The following is a 21,736-nucleotide window of genomic DNA, read 5'->3' on the forward strand; positions in this document are numbered from 1 at the left end:
TTCAGGATTAAAAATAAATGGAATGAAGCTAAGTACAGGCAAAATCCTAGAGGAAAACCTGGTTCAGTGTGCTTTCCACCTGACACTGGGAGATGAATTCACCTTTCAGCAGGACAATAACCTAAAACACAAGGCCAAATCTACACTGGAGTTGCTTACCAAGAAGACGGTAAATGTTCCTGAGTGGCTGAGTTACAGTTTTGACTTAAATCTGCACTTTGAAAATAATAATGGTTAAATGTTGCACAATTCAGGTGTGGAACGCTCAGGGGGTTGAATACTTATCTAATGAAGATATATTTGTGTTGTATTTATTGTTATTTTTATGTACAAATGTTAGAATCTTTCTTACACTTTGACATTACAGAGTATTTTTGTTGACAAAAAAAAATAATAAAGTACATTTTACATTTTAGTCATTTAGCAGACGCTCTTATCCAGAGCGACTTACAGTTAGTGAGTACATACATATTTGTTTTTCATACTGCCCCCCCGTGGGAATCGAACCCACAACCCTGGCGTTGCAAACACCATGCTCTACCAACATCCCTGCCGGCCATTCCCTCCCCTACCCTGGACGACGCTGGGCCAATTGTACGCCGCCCCATGGGTCTCCCGGTCACGGCCGGCTACGACAGAGCCTGGATTCGAACCAGGATCTCTAGTGGCACAGCTAGCACTGCGATACAGTGCCTTAGACCACTGCGCCACTCGGGAGACAGTCAAAAGTACCAGTCAAAGTTTGGACACACCTACTCATTCAAGGGTTTTTCTTTATTTTTTACTATTTTCTACATTGCCACCCTTTGCCTTGGTGTCAACTTTGCACATTCTTGGCATTCTCTCAATCAGCTTAATGAGGAATGCTTTTCCAACAGTCTTGAAGGAGTTCCCACAAATGCTGAGCACTTGTTGGCTGCTTTTCCTTCACTCTGCCGTCCGACTCATCCCAAACCAACTCAATTTGGTTGAGGTTGGGGGATTGTGGCCAGTATATTTTGATTTGTTTAACACTTTTTTGCTTACTACATGATTCCATATGTGTTATTTCATAGTTTTGATGTCTTCTCTATTATTGTACAATGTAGAAAATAGTAAAAAAGAAAGAAAGAAAAACCCTTGAATGAGTAGGTGTTCTAAAACTTTTGACTGGTAGTGTATATGACACCCTTTTTTCTGAGTCCACAGTACATTGCCCATAACAACAATCTTCATGCAAGTCCTAGTTGTAGCAAGCTAGAACAACAGTGCTTGTGCATACTGACACACACACACACACACACACACACACACACACACACAGTGAATGTTGACTTGGCTATTTACTAATTGCTACCATACACCCTGTTTCATTTACAATTCAACATCTGTAGGCTGTTGCCTGTTATATAGAGTAAGATAATCTAATAGTGACTCAATCTCTTTCCCTCACAGAGCTGGATCCCCAAGGTCATCAAAAAGAGAGTTTGCACAACGTTCATAGAGGACTCCTTTAGGTACAATACAGTTAACCAATGCAAAATGTCCATGCAAAGCAAATGTTGTCAGTGTGTCTGTGTTGTCTGTTGACTGTTACGGCTGGTTGTGTGTGTGTCTGTGTGTATTCATGTGTATGTCTTTCTCTCGCTCTCCCTGTCAGCAATGGTGTGTTGTGTCAGTGTGGGGGTGTGCGGGAGACACACTGCTCCATAGCTACAGGAGACTATTTCGGGGTGGCCATCGTCAGCCAGTGGGACAGCTCTCAGCACTCCTCAGAGTACCCCACCAACGCCTTCGGAGAGTTGGAGTTCGCAGGGGCCGGGAGTAGGCACAGCCATGTGGGTAACACACACTCACACACGTATGCGCAAACAAACACAGGCGCTTACACACACACACACATCTCTGTCAATATGATGGCTGGGTGATGAATTAATTTGGTAGCTGGCTTAGTGCCTGGTGTCATGTTAAAAAGCTCACAGTGGGAAATTATTATGATCAACTATTATTGTGAGCATGTTTACGGTTATGATTGGCTCTGATTGTTACGTCAAAGTGTGAAAAAGCTCCCCCCTGGCAGGTATTAGACCAAAAGCAAAAATGTGCATAAACAATTCCCATGTCTCATAGCAGTTATGGATGACACTAGAGAGAGTCAGAGAGATACATTCTCAGAAAATAATAACCTGATAAGGGGCTTGCCCTTCCCCAATTTCAGACAAAAACAATAACGACAAAAGACATTAATAATAATAATACAGTTCACAAGTTTTTCATTGACATCTGCTTTCCTTTTATGTCTTCAGACAAATGATTCAATCCCTTTGCTCATACTAAGACATATTAATCAGACTTAAAGCCGTACAAGCCATGATTTCAAACAAATGTATTCAACTCCAACTTAGTTTTGCCTGATATATTCTTCACAAGCAATACAAACAGAATCAGTCCTTCAACCCATATATTACTAATACAAGCAAGAGGTAGAATGTGGTTAGAGACATATGCTGAAAAAAGTATATACAACTGAAAAAGGGGGCAAAAGTATGATGAAAGTAATGGCAGTGAGGATGAATGAAGTGTAAGAACATGTTTGCAGAAGAAGGAGATGCCCATGGGAGGCAGAGGGGTTGGGCACAGGATTAGGCTGCTCCTCAGAATGGACTGTGGGGTCCGAGTCCGAGAAGAATACAGGACCTGACGCTGCCAGTGCCTGGCAAGACGGAGCTGCTCTTCCTCCCGGGGAAGGACTGCCCGTTCCATGATCTCGCCATCACGGTTGACAACTCCGCTGTGTCCTCCTCCCAGAGTGCGAAGAGCCTAGGCGTGACCCTGGACAACACCCTGTCGTTCTCCGCCAACATCAAGGCGGTGACCCGCTCCTGCAGGTTCATGCTCTACAACATTCGGAGAGTACGACCCTGCCTTACACAGGAAGCGGCACAGGTCCTAATCCAGGCACTTGTCATCTCCCGTCTGGACTACTGCAACTCGCTGTTGGCTGGCCTCCCCTGCCTGTGCCATTAAACCCCTACAACTCATCCAGAATGCCGCAGCCCGTCTGGTGTTCAACCTTCCCAAGTTCTCTCACGTCACCCCCCTCCTCCGCACACTCCACTGGCTTCCAGTTGAAGCTCGCATCCGCTACAAGACCATGGTGCTTGCCTATGGAGCAGTGAGGGGAACGGCACCTGTGTACCTTCGGGCTCTGATCAGTCCCTACACCCAAACGAGGGCATTGCGTTCATCCACCTCTGGCCTGCTGGCTCCCCTTCCTCTGCGGAAGCATAGTTCCCGCTCAGCCCAGTCAAAACTGTTCGCTGCTCTGGCACCCCAATGGTGGAACAAGCTCCCTCACGACGCCAGGACAGCAGAGTCACTCACCACCTTCCGGAGACATTTGAAACCCCACCTCTTTAAGGAATACCTGGGATAGGATAAAGTAATCCTTCTACCCCCCCCAAAAAAAAATTGTAAAGTGGTTATCCCACTGGCTATAGGGTGAACGCACCAATTGGTGAGAGCGTCTGCTAAATGACGTAAATGTGCCCTTGAGCAAGGCACTTAACCCTAATTGCTCCTGTAAGTCGCTCTGGATAAGAGCGTCTGCTAAATGACTAAAATGTAAATGTAAATGTTGTGCTCGCTAGGGGAAACAACGCTACAAACTGTGAGTGGGATTCTATCACAATCACGTTTAAACACAACAAATACAAGTAAATTGCAGGGATGACATCAGGGCAACGTTGGAAATGATGGAAAAGAAGATCCCATTTTGGGGAAAAGTCCATTTCAGCAACATAGTTACCCTACCATGGGCAACTGCCTGTGGAGGCTGGTGGGAGGAGCTATAGGAGGACGGGGTCATTGTAATGGCTGGAATCGAATAAATGGAACAGTATCAAACCACGTTTGACTCTGTTCCATTCATTCCAATCCAGTCATTACAATGAGCCCATCCTCCTATAGCTCCTCCCACCAGCCTCCACTGGCCCCTGCCCATGATGGGCTACCACTTTATCTAAAGATACAACTGGAACGAAAAGGGCTATTATCATGAACTATTAAAGCCTATGTCAGTGGATGTCAGCTGTATTGAAAGTCCTTAACTGGTCTGCCACACCTGATTGAAAAGAGCGGAGCAAATGCCAGCTCGCCACACGTTTGCCGGTGGCCCTGGCTTCTACACTATTTTGCTAGCTACAGTAGCACTGCCTGGGCAACAACCCCTCTACAAAAATGATGAGGTGTCTCCAGGTGTGTTTTATATTTTACCATTGTGAAGCGCACCCATGCATATCCAATACATATTGAAATACACCCTATGTGCGCATCTACTCACAACCACTCATGCTGTAAACACAGTCCAGTTCAAAGTAAATGGCACAGATCCAAATATGGAAATGGTCTATTTGCATATAGGCCTACTGCAGGTCTGATTGTTTATGCCACACTGGTCTGTGTAGAGTACAGGCTGATTAGTGCATGTCAATGCAATAGAATCCTACTCCGATGCGTTATGGCTACAACAAAATCTCTTGCATAGTTAGTTTTGTTTCGGTATGTTGCATTGAAAGTGGCTAATATTGCGTTGATTCGATCACAATTGCCACAGTTGATAGTGTTAACAGGGAAAACTCTAGAACAGTGGTCACCAACCTTTTCTGAGTCAAGATCACTTTGAGTCAAAATGCAAGCCGAGATCTACCACTCAGATTTTTTTACATTACTTAAAAAATGTAAGCCTACGCAACATTAACCAATTAAAAACAGTACTGTAGCAATGAGGTTTGTGCAGTAAGCTATAGGCCCAATACATTATCACCGCATATTTGCTTTGCTTGAATTGCCCTGCCAATGCATTGTTGTTCGGGCAATTTTTAAAAATTATATTTCACAATTTGAGGTAGGCTATATGATCACACCGGTAATAGATCCGTTGTTGTATTACTTGTGAAGCACGGCTGAGTGAGCATACATTTCAATAATTCGCTTTATTTTTTTATTTAATGATGGTGCCTGCATCTGATGGTCAGTCTCAGCGGAGTGAGAGAGCAGAAGACTGAGGGTCCGCCTCTCAACATCCCTCCACTCTCCCTTTCCTCCACTGACACTGACCAAAAAGGGACACCGTCTTCCAGCTGATGGCTAAACTCCAATCGCACCGCATTATTTCTGCCTCATGCACAAATTTATGTTGTTACTCCTATGAACAGAGAAAGTGAAATATTCCTTGATATTAAAAAAGACCCAAGCCGCTAATAATACCAACGCAAAAGTAAATCATAATAATCGATTGTGAGATTTGTATTTGTATTTATTATGGATCCCCATTAGCTGCTGCCAAGGCAGCAGCTACTCTTCTTGGGGTCCGGCACAATTAAGGTAGTTATACAATTTTAAAAACATTACAATACATTAATAACAGATTTCACAGCACACTAAGTGTGTGCCCTCAGGCCCCTACTCCACTACCACATATCTATAACACAGAATCCAGGTGTGCGTATGTTATCATGTGTGTGTATGCATGTGTCTGCGCCTATGTTTGTGTTGCTTCACAGTCCCCGCTGTTCCATAAGGTATATTTTTATCAGTTTTAAAAAAATCTGATTCAACTGCTTGCATCAGTTACCTGATGTGGAATAGAGTTCCATGTAGTCATGGCTCTATGTAGTACTGTGTGCCTCCCATAGTCTGTTCTGGACTTGGGGACTGTGAAGAGACCGCTGGTGGAATGTCTTGTGGGGTATACATGGGTTTCTGAGCTGTGTGCTAGTTGTTTAAACAGACAGCTCAGTGCTTTCAACATGTCAATACCCCTCACATAGACATAGTGATGAAGTCAATCTCTCCTCCACTTTGAGCCAGGAGAGATTGACATGCATATTATTAATGTTTGCTCTCTGTGTACATCCAAGGGCAAGCCGTGCTGCCCTGTTCTGAGCAAATTGCAATTTTCCTGTCCCTCTTTGTGGCACCTGACAACATGACTGAACAGTAATCCAGGTGCAACAAAACTAGAGCCTGTAGGACCTGCCTTGTTGATAGTGCTGTTAAGAAGGTAGAGCAGCGCTTTATTATGGACAGACTTCTCCCCATCTTAGCTACTGTTGTATCAAAATGTTTTGACCATGACAGTTTACAATCCAGGGTTACTCCAAGCAGTTTAGTCTCCTCAACTTGTTCAATTTCCACATTTATTACAATATTTAGTTTAGGTTTAGGGTTTAGTGAATGATTTTTCCAAAATACAATGCTTTTAGTTTTTGAAATATTTAGGACTAACTTATTCCTTGCCACCCATTCTGAAACTAACTGCAGCTCTTTAAGTGTAGCTGTCATTTCAGTCACTGAAGTAGCTGACGTGTCTTGTGTTGAGTCATCCGCATACATAGACACACTGGCTTTACTCAAAGCCAGTGGCATGTTGTTAGTAAAGATTGAGAAAAGTAAGGGGCCTAGACAGCTGCCCTGGGGAATTCCTGATTCTACCTAGATTATGTTGGAGAGGCTTCCATTAAAGAACACCCTCTGTGTTCTTTTAGACAGGTAACTACAGTTGAAGTCGGAAGTTTACATACACCTTAGCCAAATACATTTAAACTCATTTTTTTCACAATTCCTGACATTAATCCTAGTAAAAAGTCCCTGTCTTAGGTCAGTTAGGATCACCACTTTATTTTAAGAATGTGAAATGTCAGAATAATAGTAGAGAGAATAATTTATTTCAGATGTTATTTCTTTCATCACATTCCCAGTGGGTCAGAAGTTTACATACACTCAATTAGTATTTGGTAGCATTGCCTTTAAATTGTTTAACTTGGGTCAAACATTTCGGGTAGCCTTCCACAAGCTTCCCACAATAAATTGGGTGAATTTTGGCCCATTCCTCCTGACAGAGCTGGTATAACTGAGTCAGGTTTATAGGCCTCCTTGCTCGCACACGCTTTTTCAGTTCTGCCCACACATTTTCTATAGGATTGAGGTCAGGGCTTTGTGATGGTCACTCCAATACCTTGACTTTGTTGTCCTTAAGCCATTTTGCCACAACTTTGGAAGTATGCTTGGGGTCATTGTCCATTTGGAAGACCCATTTGCGACCAAGCTTTAACTTCCTGACTGATGTCTTGAGATGTTGCTTCAATATATCCACATAATTTTCCTTCCTCAGGATGCCATCTATTTTGTGAAGTGCACCAGTCCCTCCTGCAGCAAAGCACCCCCACAGCATGATGCTGCCACCCCCGTGCTTAACGGTTGGGATGGTGTTCTTCGGCTTGCAAGCCACCCCCCTTTTCTTCCAAACATAACAATGGTCATTATGGCCAAACAGTTCTATTTTTGTTTCATCAGACCAGAGGACATTTCTCCAAAAAGTACGATCTTTGTCCCCATGTGCAGTTGCAAACCGTAGTGGCGGTTTTGGAGCAGTGGCTTCTTCCTTACTGAGCGGCCTTTCAGGTTATGTCGAAATAGGACTCGTTTTACTGTAGATACTTTTGTACCTGTTTACCCCAGCATCTTCACAAGGTCCTTTGCTGTTGTTCTGGGATTGATTTGCACTTTTCGCACCACAGTACGTTCATCTCTACGAGACAGAACGCGTCTCCTTCCTGAGCGGTATGATGGCTGCGTGGTCCCATGGTGTTTATACTTGCGTACTATTGTTTGTACAGATGAACTTGTTACCTTCAGGCATTTGCAAATTGCTCCCAAGGATGAACCAGACTTGTGGAGGTCTACCATTTTTTTCTGAGGTCTTGGCTGATTTCTTTTGATATTCCCATGATGTCAAGCAAAGAGGCACTGAGTTTGAAGGTAGGCCTTGAAATACATCCACAGGTACACCTCCAATTGACTCATATGATGTCAATTAGCCTATCAGAAGCTTCTAAAGCCATTACATCATTTTCTGGAATTTTCCAAGCTGTGTAAATGCACAGTCAACTTAGTGTATGTAAACTTCTGACCCACTGGAATTGTGATACAGTGAATTATAAGTGAAATAATCTGTCTGTAAACAATTGTTGGAAAAATTACTTGTGTCATTCACAAAGTAGATGTCTTAACCGACTTGCCAAAACTATAGTTTGTTAACAAGAAATGTGTGGAGTGGTTGAAAAACAAGTTTTAATGACTCCAACCTAAGTGTATGTAAACTTCCAACTTCAACTGTATTTATCCACAATATAGCAGGGGGTGTAAAACCATAACACATACGTTTTTCCATTAGCAGACTATGATCGATAGTGTCAAAAGCCGCACTGAAGTCTAGCAAAACAGCTCCCACAAAATAGGGGTAAACATAAAATTGTATCTGGTCAAATACAATTTTTTCCCAAACCTTACAAAGTGTTGGTAACAGGCTGATTTGTCGGCTATTTGAGCCAGTAAAGGGGGCCTTACTATTCTTAGGTAGCGGAATGACTTTTGCTTCCCTCCAAGTCTGAGGGCACACACTTTCTAGTGGGCTTAAATTGAAGATATGGCAAATAGGAGTGGCAATATCGTCCGCTATTATCCTCAGTAATTTTCCATCCATGTTGTCAGACCCCGGTGGCTTGTCATTGTTGATAGAAAACAATAATATTTTCACCTCTTCCCACTTTATGGAATTCAAAATTAGATTTGTAGTGTCAGCGTTTGTTGCTGGCATGTCATGACTAAGTTTGCTAATCTTGCCAATGAAAAAATCCTTAAAGTAGTTGGCAATATCAATGGGTTTTGAGATGAATGAGCCATCTGATTCAATGAATGATTTAGCTGAGTTTGCCTTTTTTCCCAAAATGTAATTGAAGGTAGAGTGGGGAAAAAAAGTATTTAGTCAGCCACCGATTGTGCAAGTTCTCCCACTTAAAAAGATGAGAGAGGCCTGTAATTTTCATCATAGGTACACGTCAACTATGACAGACAAATTGAGAAAATAAAATCCAGAAAATCACATTGTAGATTACAAACAAGCAAGATTTCTGGCTCTCACATACCTGTAACTTCTTCTTTAAGAGGCTCCTCTGTCCTCCACTCGTTACCTGTATTAATGGCACCTGTTTGAACTTGTTATCAGTATAAAAGACAGCTGTCCACAACCTCAAACAGTCACACTCCAAACTCCACAATGGCCAAGACCAAAGAGCTGTCAAAGGACACCAGAAACAAAATTGTAGACCTGCACCAGGCTGGGAAGACTGAATCTGCAATAGGTAAGCAGCTTGGTTTGTAGAAATCAACTGTGGGAGCAATTATTAGGAAATGGAAGACATACAAGACCACTGATAATCTCCCTCGATCTGGGGCTCCACGCAAGATCTCACCCCGTGGGGTCAAAATGATCACAAGAACGGTGAGCCCAGAACCACACGGGGGGACCTAGTGAATGACCTGCAGAGAGCTGGGACCAAAGTTACAAAGCCTACCATCAGTAACACACTACGCCGCCAGGGACTCAAATCCTGCAGTGCCAGACGTATCCCCCTGCTTAAGCCAGTACATGTCCAGGCCCGTCTGAAGTTTGCTAGAGTGCATTTGGATGATCCAGAAGAGGATTGGGAGAATGTCATATGGTCAGATGAAACCAAAATAGAAATTTTTGGTAAAAACTCAACTCGTCGTGTTTGGAGGACAATGTATGCTGAGTTGCATCCAAAGAACACCATACCAACTGTGAAGCATGGGGGTGGAAACATCATGCTTTGGGGCTGTTTTTCTGCAAAGGGACCAGGACGACTGATCCGTGTAAAGGAAAGAATGAATGGGGCCATGTATCGTGAGATTTTGAGTGAAAATCTCCTTCCATCAGCAAGGGCATTGAAGATGAAACGTGGCTGGGTCTTTCAGCATGACAATGATCCCAAACACACCGCCCGGGCAATGAAGGAGTGGCTTCGTAAGAAGCATTTCAAGGTCCTGGAGTGGCCTAGCCAGTCTCCAGATCTCAACCCCATAGAAAATCTTTGGAGGGAGTTGAAAGTCTGTGTTGCCCAGCGACAGCCCCAAAACATCACTGCTCTAGAGGAGATCTGCATAGAGGAATGGGCCAAAATACCAGCAACAGTGTGTGAAAACCTTGTGAAGACTTACAGAAAACGTTTGACCTGTGTCATTACCAACAAAGGGTATATAACAAAGTATTGAGAAACTTTTGTTATTGACCAAATACTTATTTTCCACCATAATTTGCAAATAAATTCATAAAAAATGCTACAATGTGATTTTCAGGAATTTTTCTCATTTTGTCTGTCATAGTTGACGTGTACCTATGATGAAAATTACAGGCCTCTCTCATGTTTTTAAGTGGGAGAACTTGCACAATTGGTGGCTGACTAAATACTTTTTTCCCCCACTGTACTCCAAAGCTTTTTACTATCATTCTTTTTGTCATTTATCATTTATCTTTGTTTCATGGTGTAGTTTGGAGATATAGTGTAGAGATATTTCACGCTGTGAGCTTTTTTACATGACACCCGTCACGTCATAATCATAACCATCAACTAACCATCAGCTATGTTACCACATGACCCAACTGAGAGATTGAGTTAATGCTAATCACATGATGATATACGTTATGTAATGAATACGTCACACAACCATTCATTGACTCTAAATGACAAAAATGTGGATGTCATTTCAGTCCTTTGCGTGTCTACATCAGGCCTGGTTGCTCCGTACATTACTAGTAGGGGTGTGAACGTTTAAACGAAACTGGGACGTTAACGTTAAGAACAAATCCCTAACGGAAAAACTACACTGAACAAAAATATAAACGCAACATGCAACAATTTCAACAATGTTAGGAAATCAGTCAATTTAAATAAATAAGTTAGTCCATAATCTATGGATTTCACATGACTGGGCAGGGCCACAGCCATGGGTGGGCCTCGGAGGGCATAGGCCCACCCACTTGGGAGCCAGGCCCACCCACTGGGGGGCCCAGCCAATCAGAATGAGTTTTTCCCCATAAAAGGGCATTTTTACAGACAGAAATACTCCTCAGTTTCATCAGCTGTCTGGGTGGCTGGTCTCGGGTGAATTTGCAGGTGACGAAGCTGGAAGTGGAGGTCCTGGGCTGGCTTGGTTACATGTGGTCTGCAGTTGTGAGGCCTGTTGGACGTACTGCCAAATTCTCTAAAACGGCTTATGGTAGAGAAATTAACATTAAATTCTCTGATAACAGCTCTGGTGGATATTTCTGCAGTCAGCATGCCAATTGCACGCTCCCTCAAAACTTGAGATATCTGTGGCATTATGTTGTGTGACAAAACGGCACATTTTAGAGTGGCCTTTTATTGTCCCCAGCACAAGGTGCACCTGTGTAATGGTCATGCTGTTTAATCAGCTTCTTGATATGCCACACCTGTCAGGTGGATGGATTATCTTGGCAAACGAGAAATGCTCACTAACAGGGAAGTATCCAAATTTGTGCCCAACTTTTTAGAGAAATAAGCTTTATGTAACATTTCTGGGATATATATTTTTTCAGTTCATGGAACATGTGACCAACACTTTATATGTTGCATTTATATTTTGGTTCAGTATATGTTTAGTTTTTTTCATCACAAAATAAAAAACACTACGTATTTGTCACAAAACTGACACTAACAGGTCCCAATTATCATCATAAAGGAAAAAATACAAATTAAACAAATACCTAACGCAACAATGCTGTGACGTCAGTAGGAGATATGCATCTTTCTAAATATTTGCCTGTCACGAACGTTGAGAGACCAAGGAGCAGCATGAAAAGCGTACATGTTTGTTAACTCAATAAACATACAAGAAACAACGTAACGTGAAGTCCTCCGGCTATACACATACAAGCCTAAACGGAACAAGATCCCACAACTAAGGTAGGCAACCAGGCTACAGAAGTATGAGCCCCAATCAGAGACAACGAGCGACAGCTGTCTCTGATTGGGAATCACACCCGGCCAAACATAGAAATACAACATTTACATTACATTTTAAATTGTGCGCCGCCCATGAGTCTCCCGGTCGCGGCCGGCTGCGACAGAGCCTGGATTCGAACCAGGATCTCTAGTGGCACAGTAACCGACAGCCGGCCACTGCGCCACTCAGGAGACAAACCTAGATCTACCACATAGAAATACACTAACATAGATCTCAACAGAAAACTCACACCCTGACCCAACCAACGAGAGTTCTCTCGATCAGGGCGTGACATTGCCACGGATATACACTAGCAGTCAAAAGTTTGGACACACCTACTCATTGAAGGATTTTTTTTTTTTTTTATTTTTTTTTACAAAACTATGAAATAACACATATGGATCATGTAGTAACCAAAAAGGGGGGGTAAAAGACCAAGTCCATATTATGGCAAGAACAGCTCAAATAAGCAAAGAGAAACGACAGTCCATCATTACTTTAAGACATGAAGGTCAGTCAATATGGAACATTTCAAGAACTTTTAAAGTTTCTTCAAGTGCAGTCGCAAAAACCATCAAGCGCTATGATGAAACTGGCTCTCATGAGGACCGCCACAGGAATGGAAGACCCAGTGTTACCTCTGCTGCAGAGGATAAGTTCATTAGTGTTACCAGCCTCATAAATTGCAGCCCAAAGAAATGCTTCACAGAGTTCAAGTAACAGACACATCTCAACATCAACTGTTCAGAGGAGCCTATGTGAATCAGGCCTTCATGATTGAATTGCTGCAAAGAAACCACTACTAAAGGACACCAATAAGAAGAAGAGACTTGCTTGGGCCAAGAAACACGAGCAATGGACATTAGACCAGTGGAAATTTGTCCTTTGGTCTGGAGTCCAAATTTGAGATTTTTCTTCCAACCGCCGTGTCTTTGTGAGACGCGGTGTGGGTGAACGGATGATCTCCCCATGTGTATTTCCCACCGTAAAGCATGGAGGAGGACGTGTTATGGTGTGGGGGTGCTTTGCTGGTGACACTCTGGGATTTATTTAGAATTCAAGGCACACTTAACCAGCATGGCTACCACAACATTCTGCAGTGATACGCCATCCCATCTGGTTTGGGCATAGTGGGACTATATGGCTATTTGACCAAGAAGGAGATGGAGTGCTGCATCAGATGACCTGGCCTCCACAATCCCCCGACCTCAACCCAATTGAGAGGGTTTGGGATGAGTCGGACCACAGAGTGAAGGAAAAAAAGCCAACAAGTGCTCAGCATATGTGGGAACACCTTCAAGACTGTTGGAAAAGCATTCCAGGTGAAACTGGTTGAGAGAATGCCAAGAGTGTGTAAAGCTGTCATCAAGGCAAAGGGTGGCTACTTTGAAGAATCTCAAATACAAAATATATTTAGATTTGTTTAACACTTTTTTGGTTACTACATGATTCCATTTGTGATATTTAATAGTTTTGATATCTTCACTATTATTCTACAATGTAGAAAATAGTAAAAATAAAGAAAAACCCTTGAATGAGTAGGTGTGTCCAAACTTTTGACTGGTACTGTAAATCGCTTATCACGTCATTGTTGTTAACAGTTGTAAAAATGGCAGGGAAAGGCAGGCGACAGTGGCGAAGTCCTGTATGGCAGTACTTTGAGATGTTAAATGAGAAGGTGGTGAAATGCAAACTTTTCGAGGTGGAATTGAAATACAGTAATGGTTGTACAGGTGCAATGCTTAACCATCTGAAATAGATTCACCATGAGACCCAAACTGTTGCTGGCAGCAGCGCAGGCCCCCAACAACGGACATAATACAGCTTCACGTGGAATTAAATAAATGGTCACGGATCGGCTCTCCGAACAATGCGGGTGGATCGGGTTGTGGAGAAAAATCTGTCCTGATGTCGGATATCGGGGGGGGAGCTCGTAGTTGATATTCTGCATGGGAAATTCATGAATTTTTCTTATAGTTTTAACGGTTAAAAAAAAGCAGTATAAATGTTAAGAATTTTTTTTCCTGTGTCATCCCTTTCATTTAGCAGTGGTGAGATACTGTATGAGGCTGTCACAGCAGAACGTCTGTCTGGCATTCTATGGAACCATAGCAGAGAAGTCCGTGTTCTAGCAGTGCTGCCAGGCCTCACAACATTGTCAGATGGAATGTTCTCACCTGTAGCGATATCTCTTCGCCTTTGAAAAGCTACACCATAGGCAATACAAGCAACTAGCAAGGAGCACTTAATATAGCACCAGTATTCACGAACCACCACAGCCTCTTGATCATCATAACTTTGTGTGGCGATACTAATTGTCCCTTTCTTCCCCTCTTCTCTTCCTATTGGTCAGTTCCTGCGTCTGTCATGCGACACCCCACCTCATATCATGTACAGCCTGATGACGGCCCATTGGGGGGTGCCCTCCCCCAACCTGGTGGTTTCTGTGGTGGGGGGGGGGAGGGGTCACGAGAAGGTCAAGACCTGGGTCAGGGAGGTGCTGAGACAGGGGCTGGTCAGGGCGGCACAGAGCACAGGTGAGACACACACACACACACACACACACACTGGTGTCCTGGGTAAGAGGCTGGTGAGGACAGCGCCCACTGTTTCATCTATTTGTTTAAAATATCAATAATTCATATTGAGATGAATGGGTCCAGTCTCTTTCAACATACAGGAATAATGCATCATGATGCGATTTATAATGCATTATACGCATTGTCATAAGTATCTAAGAACCCCTTTTGATGTCTTGAGTTGTTTAGTATCTATTTGTGATGGGATTAAGGAAGCTGGGCCTTTGGCGCTAGTTCCTACTTCACAGTAGGGCCGTTTATTTTTATTATATATATATAACACTTTACTTGACACCCAGCGTCATAACACGTTATGACACGATCATAACCATGTCATAATATGTCATAACAGCTGACATAACCTGTCATAATATGGTCATAACACTGTCATAATTAGACCTGTCGTGACATATATTGCGTTAATTTATGGCTGGTTATGACACCTACGTAAGTGTCAAAACCTACCACACAAGGCAAAACATTCCATTACACCATAGCCTACTTATCAACAGTATTCTAAAATTAACTATAATACATTTTAATTGTAATTGCTGATGACTGGAATGAATGTAGGAGCAGGTTTCAGAAGAAGACACCCTCTTTTTCACTGATGACTATCATAAGGGCATGTACAGTTGAAGTCGGAAGTTTACAGACACTTAGGTTGGAGTCATTAAAACTCGTTTTTCAACCACTCCACACATTTCTTTTTAACAAACTATAGTTTTGGAAAGTCGGTTAGGACATCTACTTTGTGCATGACATAAGTAATTTTTCCAACAATTGTTTACAGACAGATTATATCACTTATAATTCACTCTATCACAATTCCAGTGGGTCAGAAGTTTACATACACTAAGTTGACTGTGCCTTTACACAGCTTGGAAAATTCCAGAAAATGATGTAATGGCTTTAGAAGCTTCTGATAGGCTAATTGACATCATATGAGTCAATTGGAGGTGTACCTGTGGATGTATTTCAAGGCCTACCTTCAAACTCAGTGCCTCTTTGCTTGACATCATGGGAATATCAAAAGAAATCAGCCAAGACCTCAGAAAAAAATGGTAGACCTCCACAAGTCTGGTTCATCCTTGGGAGCAATTTGCAAATGCCTGAAGGTAACAAGTTCATCTGTACAAACAATAGTATGCAAGTATAAACACCATGGGACCACGCAGCCGTCATACCGCTCAGGAAGGAGACGCGTTCTGTCTCCTAGAGATGAACGTACTTTGGTGCGAAAAGTGCAAATCAATCCCAGAACAACAGCAAAGGACCTTGTGAAGATGCTGGGGGAAACAGGTACAAAGTATCTATATCCACAGTAAAACGTGTCCTATTTCGACATAACCTGAGCAAGGAAGAAGCCACTGCTCCAAAACCGCCACAAAAAAGCCAGGCTACGGTTTGCAACTGCACATGGGGACAAAGATGGTACTTTTTGGAGAAATGTCCTCTGGTCTGATGAAACAAAAATAGAACTGTTTGGCCATAATGACCATCGTTATGTTTGGAGGAAAAAGGGGGTAGCTTGCAAGCCGAAGAACACCATCCCAACCGTTAAGCACGGGGGTGGCAGCGTCATGCTGTGGGGGTGCTTTGCTGCAGGAGGGACTGGTGCACTTCACAAAATAGATGGCATCATGAGGAAGGAAAATTATGTGGATATATTGAAGCAACATCTCAAGACATCAGTCAGGAAGTTTGTCAGTCAGTCAAAAGCTTGGTCGCAAATTGGTCTTCCAAATGGACAATGATCCCAAGCATACTTCCAAAGTTGTGGCAAAATGGCTTAAGGACAACAAAGTCAAGGTATTGGAGTGGCCATCACAAAGCCCTGACCTCAATCCTATAGAACTGAAAAAGTGTGTGCGAGCAAGGAGGCCTACAAACCTGACTCAGTTACACCAGCTCTGTCAGGAGGAATGGGCCAGAATTCACCCAACTTATTGTGGGAAGCTTGTAGAAGGCTACCCGAAACGTTTGACCCAAGTTCAACAATTTAAAGGCAATGCTACCAAATACTAATTGAGTGTATGTAAACTTCTGACCCACTGGGAATGTTATGAAATAAATAAAAGCTTAAATAAATCATTCTCTCTACTATTATTCTGACATTTCACATTCTTAAAATAAAGTGGTGATCCTAACTGACCTCAGACAGCGAATTGTTACTAGGATTAAATGTCAGGAATTGTGAAAAACTGAGTTTAAATGTATTTGGCTAAGGTGTATGTAAACTTCCGACTTCAACTGTACGTGGTAGGCCTATCTGGCTTATGATTATGATATAAATATATATATCATAATGCCTCTTGACAGTGTTATGTATTTTCTTAGTCCAAGTAAAGTGACACAGGATGGTCATGAAGCTTCATGACAGTGTCATAAAGTGCATGTTCTACAAGTTATTTAAAATATGATGAAGGAAAAAAAAAACATGACTTTAAAGAATTCATTACAACAACAACAACAAAGGATTTAAGATACAAACTTTAAAACGAAAGGAAACTTCTTGGCAGGGAAAAAACACATTTGAATAAATGTGGGTTTTGACACTCTTATGTAGATAAAATAGCGAAATATATGTTACAACAGGTGTAAATATATGAGACATGACAGTATTATGACCATATTATGACAGGTTATGACAAGTTATGTCAGCTGTTATGACATATTATGACATGGTTATGAACGTGTCATAACTTGTTATGACGCTGGGTGTCAAGTAAAGTTTTACCGTCAATGGAAATAAATTCATTAGCAAGCAAGCTTATTTATATAGCACAATTCATACATCGAAGCAATTCAATGTGCTTTACAAAGATGTTTATCAAAAGTAATGAAAACATCATAATAATACAAATACAATAAAAAAATATTAAAATATTAAAAATAAAAAATGGGATAAAAACATAGGAAGCTATAAGTGTCACGCACGTTGACTGATGACTCGTGGAACCAAGGCGCAGCGTGATAAGCGTACATCTTTATTTAGTACACAACACACGAACAAAACAAAACAAAACGATACGTGAAGTCCTGAGGTTACACACACCAAACCTTTACGGATCAAGATCCCACAAACTAACTGGTGCCAACAGGCTGCCTAAGTATGGTCACCAATCAGAGACAACGAGCTACAGCTGTCTCTGATTGGGAACCACCCTGGCCAACATAGATCAACACGATCTAGAACAAAAACATAGAAAACTAAACAATGAAAATCCACACCCTGGCTCAACATTTAAGAGTCCCCAGAGCCAGGGCGTGACAATAAGGCTAAACGGTGTGGTTAAGTTTAAGTGCTCAGTCGTAGGCACGTGAAAAGAGAAGTGTTTTTAACCTGAATTTAAAAATGGATACGTTTGTGGCACATCTAAGTTCTTCTGGTAGTTTATTGCAGTTGTGTACAGCATAAGTGCTAAACGCAGCTTCTCCATGTTTAGTTTGGGCTCTGTGCTCTACTAGCTGACATGTGTTCATGGATCTAAGAGCCCTGCTCGGTTTATATTCTTCAAACATATCAGACATGTACTCGGGTCCTAAACCATTCAAAGATTTATAAACTAAAAGCACCACTTTGAAATCAATTCTGTAACTGACTGGAAGCCAATGTAAAGATTTAAGAACCGGAGTGATGTGCTCCGTTCTCTTGGTCCTGGTTAACATTCTAGCAGCTGCATTGTAAAACAGCTGCAGCTCATTCAGAGTCTTTTTCGGGAGTCCTGTTAAGAGGCCATTACAGTAGTCAACCCTACTAGAGATACAAGCATGGATGAGCTTCTCTTGATCTTTTTGGGACACCAAGCCTTTGATTCTGGCTATATTTTTTAGATGATAGAATGCTGTTTTAGTGACCGCTTTGATATGACTGTTAAATGTGAGGTCTGAGTCTATCAGAACACCAAGATTATGCACTTGATCGCTGGTTTTAAGGACCCGAGAATCCAGCTCTTTACTAATACTTGTTCTTTTATTTTTGTTGCCAAACACAATAATCTCAGTTTTATCTTGGTTTAATTGTAGACAATTTTGGTTCATCCAGGTAGGCACTAATCTATGGAGTTCACATGACTGGGAATACAGATATTAATCTGTTGATCACAGTAGGGGCGTGGATCAGAAAACCAGTCAGTATCTGGTGTGACCACAATTTGCCTCATGCATCGCGACACATCTCCTTTGCATAGAGTTGATCAGGCTGTTGATTGTAGCCTGTAGAATGTTGTCCCACTCCTCTTCAATGGCTGTATGAAGTTGCTGGATATCGGCGGGAACTGGAACACGCTGTCATACATGTCGATCCAGAACATCCCAAATATGCTCAATGGGTGACATGTCTGGTGAGTGTACAGGCCATGGAAGAACTGGGACATGTTTAGCTTCCAGGAATTGTGTACAGATCCTTGTGACATGGGGCCGTGCATTGTCATGCTGAAACATGAGGTGATGGCGGCGGATGAATGGCACGACAATGAGCCTCAGGATCTCGTCACTGTAGCTCTGTGCATTCAAATTGCCATCGAGAAAATGCAATTGTTCGTTGTCCGTAGCTTATGCCTGCCCATAGCATAACCCCACCACCACCATTGGGTACTCTGTTCACAACATTGACATCAGCAAACCGCTCGCCAACATGACACCATACATGTGGTTTGCGGTTGTGAGGCCGGTTGGACGTACTGCCAAATTCTCTAAAACTACGTTGGAGGTGGCTTAATGGTAGGGAAATTAACATTACATTATTTTGCAACTGCTCTGGTGGACATTCCTGCAGTCAGCATGACAATTACATTCTCCCTCAAAACTTTAGACATCTGTGGCATTGTGTTGTGTGACAAAACTGCACATTTTAGAGTGGCCATTTTTTGTCCCCAACACAAGGTGCACCTGTGTAATGATCATGCTGTTTAACCAGCGTCTTGATATGCCACTGTCACACCCTGGCTCTGGGGACTCTTAAATGTTGAGCCAGGGTGTGGATTTTCATTGTTTAGTTTTCTATGTTTTTCGTTCTAGATCGTTTATATCTATGTTGGCCAGGGTGGTTCCCAATCAGAGACAGCTGTAGCTCGTTGTCTCTGATTGGGGACCATACTTAGGCAGCCTGTTTTCACTAGTTGATTGTGGGATCTTGTTCCGTAGGGTTTTGTGTATAACCTAGGACTTCACGTATCGTTTGGTTTATTGTTTTGATTCGTGTTGTGTACGCAATAAAGAATGTACGCTTATCACGCTGCGCCTTAGTCCGCTTCATCTGTCAGCGATCGTGACAGAAGATCCCACCACCAGAGGACCAAGCAGCGTGCCCAGGAGGAGAAGTTGGCGATGTCCAAGGTGGTCGAATGGTGGTCATGGGAGGACATATTCGCGGGCAGAGGGCCATGGGCAAAAGTAAATGCCCAGGCAGGAGAGGAGAAACGGCGCCAACCGTGCCGACGACGGACACGCGAGAGGCAACCCCAAGTAATTGTTTGGGGGGGGACACACGGCGTGGACGACGGGGCTGCTGGAGGCAGCTACAGGGCGAATCGGCGGACTAGGAGAGGAGGCCACCAGGTTTGGGGGGCTGGAAGGGTGGTTGGCGGAGCCTAGAGGTAGAGCAGAGCCAACTCTCCATACTCAGGCTAGGCAGCGTGAGACTGGGCAGGTTCCGTGTTATGCGGAGCCACGTACTGTGCCGCGAGTGTTCCGGCACAGTCCTGCACGTCCTGTGCTAGCACCACGCACGTGTCGTGCTAAGGTGGGCATGCAGCCAGGACGGAGTGTGCCGGCTCAACGCTCGTGGCCTCCAGTACCCCTCCTCGGTCCCGGATATCCTGCGCCAGTGCCACGTGATGTAGTGCCAGTACGAGTGCACTGCCCTGTACGTCCTGTGCTGATGCCTCACACAGATTGTGTGGAAATAGGCATTTAGCCAGGATGGGTTGTGTCAGCTCTCCGCTCCAGACCTCCAGTCCGTCTCCACAGTCCAGCCCGGCCTGTTCCTGTCCGGCCTTATCACGCTGCGCCTTGGTCCGCTTCATCTGTCAGCGATCGTGACAGCCACACCTGTCAAGTGGATGGATTATCTTGGCAAAGGAGAAATGCTCACTAAAAGGGATGTAAATAAATTTGTGCACAAAATTTGAGAGAAATACGCTTTTTGTGCATTTTCCCAGTCTGATGTTCCCACATGCTTCAAGATGGCCACCATTGTTCCTGTACCCATGAAAGCAAAGGTAACTGAACCAAATGACTATCGCCCCGTAGCACTCACCTCTGTCATCATGAAGTGCTTTGAGAGACTAGTCAAGGATCATATCACCTCTACCTTACCTGTCATCCTAGACCCACTTCAATTTGCTTACAGCCCCAATAGATCCACAGACGCTGCAATCGCCATCACACTGCACACTGCCCTATCCCATCTGGACAAGAGGAATACGTACAGTGAGGGAAAAAAGTATTTGATCCCCTGCTGATTTTGTACGTTTGCCCACTGACAAAGAAATGATCAGTCTATAATTTTTATGGTAGGTGTCACGTTCGCTGACTGAAGCGGACTAAGGCGCAGCGTGATAAGCGTACATTCTTTATTTGTGTACACACACGAACCAAAACAATAAACCAAACGATACGTGAAGTCCTAGGTTATACACAAAACCTTACGGAACAAGATCCCACAAAATACTAGTGCCAAACAGGCTGCCTAAGTATGGTCCCCAATCAGAGACAACGAGCTACAGCTGCCTCTGATTGGGAACCACCCTGGCCAACATAGATCAAAACGAACTAGAACCAAAAGCATAGAAAACAAAACATAGAAAATCCACACCCTGGCTCAACATATAAGAGTCCCCAGAGCCAGGGCGTGACAGTAGGTTTATTTTAACAGTGAGAGACAGAATAACAACAAAAAACTCCAGAAATACGCATGTCAAAAATGTTATGAATTGATTTGCATTTTAATGAGGGAAATAAGTATTTGACCCCCTCTCAATCAGAAAGATTTCTGGTTCCCAGGTGTCTTTTATACAGGTAACGAGCTGAGATTAGGAGCACACTCTTAAAGGGAGTGCTCCTAATCTCAGTTTGTTACCTGTTTAAAAGACACCTGTCCACAGAAGCAATCAATCAAATCAGATTCCAAACTCTCCAACATGGCCAAGACCAAAGACCTCTCCAAGGATGTCAGGGACAAGATTGTAGACCTACACAAGGCTGGAATGGGCTACAAGACCATCACCAAGCAGCTTGGTGAGAAGGTGACAACAGTTGGTGCGATTATTCGCAAATGGAAGAAACAC

General features: G+C 43.1%; 1 protein-coding gene across 1 annotated transcript in view; it reads left to right on the forward strand.

Moving 5' to 3' along the window:
• Window positions 1–21,736, forward strand: part of LOC123481198 (transient receptor potential cation channel subfamily M member 4-like) — a 94,791-nt gene that overhangs the window by 4,174 nt on the left and 68,881 nt on the right. Inside the window, exons 2-4 of the mRNA XM_045211144.1 lie at window positions 1,435–1,496; window positions 1,640–1,817; window positions 14,219–14,402. Coding sequence (XP_045067079.1) covers window positions 1,435–1,496; window positions 1,640–1,817; window positions 14,219–14,402 — 424 coding nt within the window. The remainder of the gene's footprint in view (window positions 1–1,434; window positions 1,497–1,639; window positions 1,818–14,218; window positions 14,403–21,736) is intronic.

This window comes from Coregonus clupeaformis, chromosome 35 (assembly GCF_020615455.1).
Source record: "Coregonus clupeaformis isolate EN_2021a chromosome 35, ASM2061545v1, whole genome shotgun sequence".
Classification (NCBI taxonomy): Eukaryota; Metazoa; Chordata; class Actinopteri; order Salmoniformes; family Salmonidae; genus Coregonus; species Coregonus clupeaformis.